The sequence below is a fragment of the Stenella coeruleoalba genome (genome assembly GCF_951394435.1).
Source record: "Stenella coeruleoalba genome assembly, chromosome: 12".
Taxonomy (NCBI): Eukaryota; Metazoa; Chordata; class Mammalia; order Artiodactyla; family Delphinidae; genus Stenella; species Stenella coeruleoalba.
Window position 1 is genome coordinate 71,512,315 of NC_137158.1, and position 12,214 is coordinate 71,524,528.

At 36.7% G+C, this 12,214-nt stretch overlaps 1 protein-coding gene across 2 annotated transcripts in view; it reads left to right on the forward strand.

Moving 5' to 3' along the window:
• The window catches only part of GRM1 (glutamate metabotropic receptor 1), a gene marked incomplete at its 3' end in the record, with an annotated part of 396,780 nt that overhangs the window by 147,867 nt on the left and 236,699 nt on the right, over positions 1–12,214 (forward strand). For both annotated transcript variants that reach the window (XM_079939225.1, XM_079939226.1), the window contains one exon: positions 7,299–7,548. In XM_079939225.1, the coding sequence (XP_079795351.1) occupies positions 7,299–7,548 (250 nt within the window). The remainder of the gene's footprint in view (positions 1–7,298; positions 7,549–12,214) is intronic.

Sequence of the window (12,214 nt, forward strand, 5' to 3'; positions counted from 1 at the left end):
TCCCTGGTCGGGAAACTAAGATCCTGCATGCCCCACTAAGTGATTATAACAGTGGTATTTCTTATTTCTTATAGGAAGAAAAATTGTTACATTGTTCTTGTGAGAGGTTCATTTCCCTTCTGGCAAGTTTCCTGAATACCCCATAATAGCTATGCTTGGCATGATAGTCAGATAAAAACTGTACCCTATGTATTTTTATTTCAACGATTTTTATTACCAAAATAATACATGATTATTTAGATAAATTAGAAAACAGATAATAAAATATAAAAACATAATTATATATAATTCTTAAAAAACTTAATATTTTCTTGCATATTCTTCAAACTTTATATATATACATATATATTAAAAATTGGCTTTATATTTTACACACTATTTTAAACTTTTTTGTACTTAACAATATGGCTTTCCTTTTACGTTGAGTACAACTTTACATCACCCTAGAAAACGGTTGCATATATTCTTTATTCCATTACATAATAATTATTTAAACATCTCCTATTGTAGAAAATCGTGTTTTTTTCTTTGTTTGTTTGTTTGTTTTTTGGTTTCTGTTATATTTTCCAATTGTGTGCTGTGATAGAGATCCTTGTAACTGGAACTTGATTGACAATGAAATTATTTTCTGAAAACTAAATTTCTGAGTTAAAAAATATGAATGTAATTTAAAACATGGTTACTACAAATTTTCCACTGAAAAGGTGGAACAGTTTATACTACCATTAGCAGTATATGAGTGCTCATTTCCATGAACTCTTGCCAACACTAGGTATTATCTAAAAAGGATACTGTTGTGTGTGTGTGTTGGGGTTACTTTTTCTGAACTTGTTACTAGATACAATTTTCCCAGTTGTGATTGTATATTCAGTATCACATAGGCAGGGATAGTGGACAGGTATGATAGGGGCTGCTTCTGTGAACCTGTTTTCTCCATGTGAAAACTGAAATGGAAAATGCCACTTTTCTGCAAGAAGGATGATGTCCTTTTGTATTTTTATACCACTTACATTTTGCCTTCTCTTAACTTCTTTTTCCATATCATAAAGAACTTGAGTTAGAGAAACAAGCTGGGTTATTGCATAAAGCTCTAAAATAGATACAGTGGCTGAAACTTAAAGAAAACTCAGTGACAGAGACTCAATATAGACAAACACAGACTTTTGAATGCATTGTGTAAACACCAATAGTCCAAAAATAAAATGGAGAAGGAATTGCTTTGGGCAAGTATGACAGAAAAAGTGATCTAGGAACAACTTGGGAACAAGGTGACCATGAATGGAGAGCTGAACAGTCACAAGCTTGGGTTTTATAAATAGGAACACAGAAATAAAGGAATTTAAAGCTCTTGAGTCAATGATAAAGCCTTATGTCCAATTTTAGATTCTACAACTTTAGAGAAACATGGAGAATAAAAGTAGGCACCATCCCCTGAATTTTTCTGTGTTCCAGGAACTTTACATTCATTAACACATATACTTCAATAATCATGACAAGTCTTTTTTTTTTTTTTTGCGTACACGGGCCTCTCACTGCTGTGGCCTCTCCCGTTGCGGAGCACAGGCTGCCGACTCGCAGGCTCAGCGGCCATGGCTCACGGGCCCAGCCGCTCCACGGCATGTGGGATCTTCCCGGACCGGGGCACGAACCCGTGTCCCCTGCATCGGCAGGTGGACTCTCAACCACTGTGCCACCAGGGAAGCCCATGACAAGTCTTTAAGATGTATGTTATGACCCCCCATTTGCACAAAACCTAAAGAAAATACTTTAAGGCTATCTCCTCATCTAGGATCCAGGATTCAAACCAGGTTGATCTTCCTCCAAGGCACATCCTTTTATTTACTCAGCTATAAGGCATACCTGAAAACATGATGGGGCAAAAGAACAAAGATTAATCCTATTGCATAGAGGTGACAGTCACCTTTTGGTAAATTTCCTTCTTCCACTTGGATGCTATAACTCTACCTGCCCAAACTGGGGTAATTAAAGGTGGGGTTATGAAATTTCTGACAAAAAGGATTCTCTTCTGTTTTCTCTGATCGCCTTGTGTCAAGGAGTTCCTTCACTGACCTTGCATATAAAATCCCTTATGTGCTTCTAAGGCAGGTGATGACTCATTCACCTCTGACTGACCAGACCCATAATGCTGACTGCAGGTGTGTGGATGAAAGCAGGGAAACATAACACTTTCTACGTATTAAGTGGGAGAACCAAACAAATTAAAAGGTTGCCAGGAAAGGTTAAAATAATAGGAGTTGTTTCCCTGGGAGGAGAGAAAGCCGAACTGTGGCTTCCAGAAAGACTTTTTTAAAAAAACGAAAGAAAGAATTCAAAGGAACTGATACCTGCCTCCACTGAGAGTGAAGGGGATATGAATTTATATTTTGTTGTACAGGGTTTAGATCAAAAAGAAGAATTACCTGATAGTGATGATTGTTGAATATTGGCAGTAGGTTTCCAGAAGGTGCTGTGAAATCAATTTCCATCAACATAGTTCTTTCAAAAATGGGATATTATCTTATTTGTCCAGGATGTCCCAGGAGGCAGAATGATCAGTTTTCAGGACCTCGGATAGGGACTGGCCCATAACGCAAGGGGTATATCATCATCCAGGGAGCCTAAGACTACCAAAGAATACCAATAAAGGGATATAAGCATGAAATAAGGCAGAGATTAAGGGAGTCTAGAGCACAAGACTAGTGAATCTTTGAAAGTAATACTGTTCCTTCTTTAAGAAAAGTGAAGAAATATCTACGTATTTTCCGTGTATAAATGTTTCCCCTCATATAACTGAGGTGTACATATGTAGGGATGAGATATGTTGAATGCTGTTGTTTTACCAAGGTAATTCATGAAAATGCAATAACAGGATTTGGACTTCTTTCAACATAATGGCTGAAGTGTTATTTTAGCCACCAAATGGAGTTCAGATTGTTTCTTAAATATATCTTCAACATTCTAAGAGTAGAAGAAAAAACAATCAATATAAAGACTAGCCTTAAGTGCCTTCTTTTTGCTATGATGACGGTTCATACAGGTGATTATGAAACGCAAGACAATTTTATTTCATAGCTTGTTTGCTCAGTGTAACTTACCTACCAAATCACTACAAACCAATCTTTTATGAATGAATATCTGTTAATATGGTCTGATAATAATCATATCTAACTTCTTCAAAAAATCATATGTAGCTTAGAAAATTGAGTTTTAGCCATTGTCTTTTATCTCTTGAGATAGTTCTAATTTTTACTCCTATTTTCAGTACCTTTATTAACTTTGCCCTTGTACAATGTCCACTTCTATTATGTTTAAATACTTTTATTATTCAAACTATAGGGATTTCTTTGTAAACCCCATGTTTTCTCTCATTAGTCTTCCCATAAGTTCTGTTTAAAAGCTTGTTTTATAGAATATCTTGATGTACTCTATGTAAATCTTTTTCTCATATGTTTCAATATATTTCAATTTTATATTTTATGGGCTTTGTCAGATGCCACTCTTACATCTCTCTAGGTTTTAGGCAACATCATAACAGTGATAAAGTTATAAAATCTGTTACAACACAGCAACATATAGCACATTTCCATGTTGCAATCCTATAGTGGTATGCCAGATACTTCACTAGAGATTTGCTATACAGCGTGGCATTCTACAAACCATGAACCTTCTGCTCCAATGGAACTTCTCTAGTCATTGCCTCTAAAAATACCTTTTGTGGATTCTCATTCACTTCCATTTACCCTGAAAGCCAATCCCTTGCTTACATTCTTCAAGAACTCATTCCTACTTTTCCCAAGAGGTATTCTCTGATCATCCTTGCTCTCTCATTCTGAAATTTAGTATTATGGTATTTTTCATTTCCCATGTAGCATATACAGCTTAGTATTGTTGCTGTATTTTGTGTCTTTGTGTCATGCCTTCATAGGTGTATTATAAGTCCATGTAGGAGGCAGTATAAAATGGTGGTTATGAACAGGAACTTCTGAGTTAGATGTTGAATCCTATATTCATCACTCTTTGATCTTAGGCAAGTTACATAACCTCTTAGAGCTTCCACATCCCCAGCAGAGAGTTATAACTTCTATATGGAGTTGTAATGAAAAAATGAAGTGCCTAGGTATTTAGCACAGTGCCAGAGACATAGCAAATATTCATCAAATTGAAGGCAAAGTCAATGCCCGATAATTCTGGGCAATTCTTTAAAGAGCAGAGCCTAGGGATTTTTTCCAAGTTGAGAGCTCAATAATCTATTTGGAAATTGAATAAAAATATGCAGCTTGCTACCAGACCTGAGTGTTAACATTTACATAGTACTTTTAAGAGTTTTATTATGTCAGTTCTTTATATATTCAAAACTCCTTCCAGGGTTACACAGAGAAGTATCTAAATAAATTCCTTACTACCAGGAAAGGCAGAGGAGGTCTGGGTGGTCAGATGGAAAAGGGAGGGGAGACAGAGGGTAGGTTCCATGCTGAGTGTTTTAGTTTAAGTCTGGCATCGTTTGATCATGACCAAGGAGTCAGGCAAAGAATACATGTCCTCTAGTTTTCTTTCTAGCTGTGGAAAATCTGTTTATATTTTAAGATCCAGAATAAAAGCACTTTCTTTTTTTCCCAGATTTTTGAGGTATAATTGACAGACAAAATAGTGTATGTTTAAGGTGTGCAATGTGGTAGTTTGGTCTATATATATATATATATATACACATTGTGAAATGATTACCAGTGTCAAGTTAATTTATACATCCATTAACTCATATAGTTACCTCTTTTGTTGTTTTTCTGAGAACATTTAAGATCTACTCTCAGCAAATTTCAAATATACAATATATATTATTAGCTGTAGATTATTATATATGATATATATATTATATATATATAATTACCTGTATAGTTACCATATTGTACATTAGATCCCCAGAACTTACCCATCTTATAACTGAGATTTTGCATTCTTTGACCAACATCTCCCCAGTTTCTCCATTCCCCCACTTCTAGTAACCACTGTTCTACTTTCTGGCTCTATGAGCTGACTTTTTTAGATTTCAGATATAACAGATATCATACAGTATTTGTTTCTCTATGTCTGGCTTATTTCACTTAGCGTAATGTCCTCCAGGTTTACCCATGTTATTGCAAATGGTGGCCTTACCTTCATTTTTACAACAAATATTCCATTTTATGGCTAATATTCCATATTTTATGGATAATATTCTATGGATAATATTCCATTCCATATATATGTATATAATATATATATGGAATATAACACTTAATTACATTTTCTTTATCCATTCACCCATCAATGGACGTTTAAGTTATTTCCATATCTTGGCTATTTGAGATACTGATTACATTTCCTTTGGATATACACCTAGTAGAGGGATTACTGAATCATATGATAGTTCCATTTTAAAATTTTGGAGAACTTCATATCGTTTCCCATAATGGCTGTACCAATTTACATTCCTGCCAACTACACAAGGATTCCTTTTTCTCCACACCTTCCATACCACAGGTACTTTCTTTAGGCAGCTCTTCCTGATTCCTAACCCATAGCATCTCTATTAGATATTTACATTTGAGTTAGTCATGTCATTGCTACTAAATGAAAGTAACATGGTTTTAAGCTTCCTAGAGGTGATTTTCTTCCTTTTTTGTATAGTATTTGTATGTAGTACTATCATCAACATAATGAGTACAAATAAGATAAAATTTATGAATGCAATGTTTAAAATATAAAGATTTATGAAAGTACAAGTCATTCTTATATTAGAGTTACTTTTGTAGAAATATGTATGCTAGTTTGGAGTCTCATAGGCTTCATAAGAGAAATGAGCAGTTTAAACATGGTCTACCACATCATACTCATCTCTCAATCAATTTGTATAATGAAGAATTGCTCCAAACAGGAAAATATGAATAAAGTAATTGAAACAAGTATTTCACAGAACGAATTGACCTATGCTGACATTTTCAAAAAAAATTATGAAAACATACGTGTTTAGTTGCTTGTTGCTGTTAAGAGAAACAAATAGTAACTTAGGAATCAGGTAGACTGTTCCAGTTCTAACCCAAACAAGCTTCATGCCTATTGGCGAGCCACTTCACTTGGCCCAATTTCCTTGCTGTAACCTGAAGGGTTTGCACAGAGTATGTCTAAGGCCTTTACTAGATTTAAAACACAAGGATTTTCTTATTCAAATGCATAGAATATTTTTGCTCCTTTAGTCTGCATATATTTTGATAAAAGAGTAAAATCTTCTTCTGTGATTGTAGTCCATAGGTGGCACCTTAGCAATAAAGTTGTTCCCCTTGTAACACCATCTTATGATGCCTTTTCAGTGCCTTTTGCTGAAAGAGTTGGCTGGTGATGTCTTTGTACCTTATAGATTCCTGAACCTGCATTTATTATTGTAAGCAACATCTGATTTCCTTCCTCGTGCCCTCTTCTGCAGGCAGATGAGCCATTCACTTACCAGCTGCAGTCTTCCCCCTTATAATCAGTCAATGCCTCTTGTCTGAGCCACGATGTGTGACCACAGTCCATAGAGCTGAGGATTTTGTCATGTGTTAAATCTTCCATTCACTGGAGTGTATTAAGCCACTGAAGATGGTTAACTGAAGAGGCAAAAACATTAATTTGGTAATTTAATCTTATGAAACAGGAAACGAGAACTCTTTTTTTTTCAAAAATACAGGAAAATCTTATCAAGTTTCATAACAAAGTCTGTGAAACTTTTATAGATATTGAGATTTAAAACTTTTATAGATATTGAGATTTATAGCTGGTTTTTGTCTGCATATTCCGGCCTGGCCAGGTGCTCCATTTGCTTTGCTTACTCACTCTTAATGGAGATGTTGCAGGACTTGCTATCACCATGAGTGTCTGCTCTTAACCTGGCAGCCAGCTGAAGCAAGCCCTCAGATGAACACGTCTCATTGTGCTGGCTGACCTCCTACCCCAATGTTCTGACTTCTCCCACGTTGCTAAAATCTGGAACAACCACTAGTAATCATGGTTGTAAAATAGGGCAGCCGTCCCTCATTTCTCAAAACCTGTTTCACTGTGGACACCCTAGTTATATAGTTTTCCATTATTTTCACAGAGTTGATAGTTTGATTACATTTGATTATTCACTTTAGTCCATCCAGATCTTCCTTCAGTCCCAGTTATATTTACAAATTATTTGGCAAGTCTATCCTCTTCATTCCCTGTGACTAATGAGTCCTTTTCCTAGCTTGTTACTGCTGCTGCTGCCAGGTTGTCTTGAACATCTGCTGATTGTTTCTGAACAGGGAATTACGGGGAGAGCGGAATGGATGCTTTCAAAGAGCTGGCTGCCCAGGAAGGCCTCTGCATCGCCCATTCAGACAAAATCTACAGCAATGCTGGGGAGAAGAGCTTTGACCGACTCCTGCGCAAGCTCCGAGAGCGGCTTCCCAAGGCCAGAGTGGTGGTTTGCTTCTGCGAAGGCATGACCGTCAGAGGCCTCCTGAGTGCCATGCGGCGCCTGGGAGTCGTGGGCGAGTTCTCCCTCATAGGAAGGTAAATCTCAATCTCTCTCTTTCTCTCTCTCTCTTCCTCTCTTTCACACACACACACACACACACGCACACACTTTGGCGCACATATACTTGCTCTCACAAAACTGGACTTCCTGATTCCAAAGCGAGTGAAATGTGCATTCCTTCTGGATCTCACTGAGAGTGGGGCTATTTCTATTTTCATGACAGACAAGAGCAGAGCAGTCGATGACAAGATGATGAGACTATTTCAGAAAAGGTGGGAAGTTTTTGCTAGAATGTTTTGTCATGGCGAATTATTCTTTTCATTTGCTTCCCCCCTTACACCCCTCCTCCTCCCAAAACCACATGAATGCTTTTCTCTTCATATTCCTAAGCATAGATATCTTAATGAGGTGTTGGTGGATGGAAAGTAGTAGTGAAGATGGAAATACACATTAAGATCTGAAATTTAAAGGGCTAGTTGAGTGCAGGTGAAGACATGCCGCTGAACTCTGGTACTTGATAATATAATATCTTACACTTATGGGATGGCTAATAGTGATGTTTTCAGCATGTAATTTCTGGAATTGCAGGTGGTGGGTTCCAAAGTCTATGTTCTTTCTAAATCATATGTACTTGTGCTGGAATGGAGATTTTCAGTATCATTGTATTTTTCATAGGGTTTTTGACCTAATGGGTATCTTGTTTGATTTACCATCTTCTAATACTACAGAAAGGAACTGATCAATTTTTCCAAGGAACCTACTAAGTTTACTTGAATGAAAGCTTCCACTGATCTCTGGCTCTGTCACACTCATCTTCCAGATCTCTTTTTCTTCTCCATCTTCTCTTTTGGCCAGAGTACAATCTTTTCTCACCTTTTGAAGTACCTTAACCAGTGACCCTTTTCTCTAGGAAACTGGGCAGTGGTGGTATGGATATCCTCCCTGGACCTTACCCTTCTGGCATTGCACTTGTGATAATGACTGCAATGCTAATAAAATTAATCTCACCTTCATCTGGAACTAGAGGTACAGGACCTATCAAAAACTTTTGAGTAAAAGGTAGGATAGAAATACAGCTAAATGAATAAAGAAACAGAGAAATGATCTCTAGGCATGAGGAAGTGTGAAGTCAAGGGCAAAGTATAATTCAAGACTAAGAAAATTACTGAATTTGGGTGAAATTGGCACACTGCCATAAAATGTCTTTTTGGCTTCTTCAACATGATGCAGTTGTGTGAGGCCATTTAAGAAAGCATCTCTAAAGAAAGAGTATTTAAAGAAGGAATGTTACTTCCTTCATTAGTGAAAAAGGATGTAAGCAGCATTGTTGAAGTGTTACATGGAATAAGGTTCTTAATATATGCATCAGGACAGGTGGCATATAGATATTCAATCTTTTAACTGATTTTGTAAAAATGACTGCTTTTATGAAGGGTGCTTGTTTTAAAAAATAATCTCATGTTTACCATTTTCAAAAGAAAAAAAGTCTGTTTTGCAGGTTTCCTTCTGTTTAATATCCCCAAAGAGAGGCTAGCTACCTAGATTCTGGAAATCTTGAACAGATGTAGCAAATATGTGAGCTTTGGGGTATAAAGACTGCCTAATTGTGAAATATATTATACAAAATACTGCAGTGAGTAATTGGAGTGTAAAGAACTCATTCTATTATCATTATTTAAAAGCTTGTCAAGAATAATAATGTAAAGTTATCTCTCTGGCTCTTGCTTACCTGCTAATAACGCAGCTGAGTCCCTCCAGGTATTTCTGAGTCTCACATGTGGTTGTTCGTGGTGATATCACTTCCTTTACTCCTCTCTTTCTCTACCTCATATCTTCTGGGTTCTACTGATGTATCCTAGAGATACTATCATCACAACAAACACCTGTGCTCCTGAGGACGCTGCTCCCTGTACCAATGGTCACTGCCAATAAAGCATGGAGCCCTGGAGATGTCAAAGCTATGCCATGCAGTGCTTCTCTGACTTTCTGGGCTATATTCCATGAGGGTCTATCAAAATGATATTGGCTTTTTTTTTTTTTTTTGCGGTATGCGGGCCTCTCACTGTTGGCGGCCTCTCCCGTTGCGGAGCACAGGCTCCGGGCGCGCAGGCTCAGCGGCCATGGCTCACGGGACCAGCCGCTCCGCTGCACGTGGGATCCTCCCGGACCGGGGCACGAACCCGCGTCCCCTGCATCAGCAGGCGGACTCCCAACCACTGCGCCACCAGGGAAGCCCGATATTGGCTTTTACTCTCATATCTTAGAGGATTTTGTGGAAAACAGCCTTTTTTTTCATTCTTTTTTCACAGCTCTCTCCCTTCCCTGGGAGAGATATGAGTCCAGAGGGAGCTGAGCTGGCAATAAAGACAAGTAGTAACACTACAGCATACCTAGTATCAGCTTTTCCTTCAGATGCTTTATTCTCCTACTTCCTGTGGGATGAATTCTAACCCAAGCACTCCTCTGTTCCTCATGCCAATGGACATTTGGTGAGCTTGGTTCCCTAATTTCAGCAGACGTGTCCAGAAGGGTTCCAGTTTAACACCAAGTTGCAACTTCTAGCTACATTTGTAATGCTGTCAAATATATCTCCTTCCTATTTAAAGGACGTTCAATTTACCAAATGATAAAATCCTTTGAGGTCAGGAGCCATTGTTTAGTTTCTTTCAGAATACGTGGCATGATTCTGGATGCTGCCAGATTCACAAGAGGGCATTGTGTAGATGGTGATGGACCTCTTTTCACAGAGGTGAAGATAAGTAAATCATGGTGTACATTGCAGCAAGAGACATTTAGTTAAGAAAAAAATTAGAAATTCCTGAATGGAGGTTTGTACTCTTTTGCCTCCTGTGACTCCTCTTTTCTCTTACACTTCACATCCAACATAGAAGGAAATGTTGTTGGGGCTACAATCAAAACATATACAGATTTTGACAGCTTAATGCCTTTCTTGCCGCTACCATCCTACTCCAAGCCAACATCATCTCTCGCTTGGGTTATGGCAATAACCTCCTAATTGATCCTTGTCTTGCCCTTCCCCACCAGTTATTCTTAAGGAAAATGGATCTTTTAAAAATTTAAGTCAGGTAATGTCTTTTAACCTTACACACTCAATACCTGAAAATGGCTTTCCATTTTTCTTATGACAAAGTCCTTGCAATGGCCTTCAAAGTCCCACATTCTGTCATTGGGACTGAGTTTTTTACAATGGAGTAATAAACTAGAATGACAGAAATAGAATTTTTAAATAGAAAATTCTCCAAGATATTAAAAATATCCTATATTTAATGAATGTATGTAATGGAAAAACAAAACAAAACATGAGCTAAGAGTTCTTCAACTCTTCCACAAAGTAATCATGTGATCTTAAGTCATGTTTTGTCTCCGAGTCTATTTTTTTTTCTATAAAAATTAATGACTTGGCTCCAGATCATCTTTAAATATTTTTCCAGTCCTAGAATTTATAATATATTAAGACCATATGACTGAACCATGTTCAAAGGAATGTATTTATAGATTCATTTTTTCTGAAGTTATTCATGAATTTGGATTAATCAGTTTACACATTTCATGAGTCTCCTTGTTAAAACAAGGAGAATTCATTGAATACAACTGCTCAGAATTAGTGTCTTAATCTGTGGTCATGCAATGTAGCCAGCATATCCACATGAAAATCAAACCTTTGACTCTGAACAAACTGGAATAATATTCTCACCAAGTAAGTTAATTAACCATAGTCAAGTTAATCATCACACAGAAGAACCATTCTTTCTTGTTTCTATGAAACTGCCTCTTTCGAGATCCTTCTCAAAATTGGGCGCAGCATATCTATAATTATATTTTCCTTATGATGGTGATGATGATGATAACATTTATTTAGGACTTAATGTATGCCAGGTGCTGTTCTAAGCACTTTTTATTTATAAACTCATTTAATCGTCGTAAAAATATGATGAGATAGGTGCTAATATTATTTCTGTTTTAATGTATGGAGATGTAAAGAACTTGTCAAAAAGTGTCACAGTTGGGATTTGAAGGCAATGTGACTTCAGATTTCATGCTCTTATTCACTAAGTTATATTGTGTGTGCCAAGCTATGATTGTTTTGTTTCAGAGATACTGTCTTTACCCTTAGTTTTCTTTCAGTTTGCTGTCTCTTCTAGAGATTTATTTCATTGTTTAGACCCACATTCTTTGGAAAAATAAACTGAGGTACGTTCATGAGAAAATTATTTTACATTTCTAATTATTCTCTACATATATGCATCCTTTTCATTTCTCTCTTAGTATTAAATGTTTTATATGATATTTCAGTAAAGGGGCCAATTCTTTTCAAGCTCATTATTTTTATTTTAACACGAGACTCCACAATATCATTCTCTATCTGCATACAGTCTATATCTGTGGAACTATACCTATGTAAAAGCTAATTTGGAATAAGTGGGTGATATTTCTCTGAAATCCTCAGTAATAACTATTACAATTCTAAATATTAACTGATGGATTTGTTCTAATTCCTATATTGCTCTTTTATTTGAAGAAAGTGAAAATAAGCATGGTTTACATGTGTAAACACCTAATAGCTACGATTTATTGAAGTTTTGGAATGTACTAGGTTAATAATATATGATATCTCCAGTCCTAACAACAACTCTGAAAGGTTGATTTGGAAGGTAAAGAAGTTAAACAATTACCCCAAAT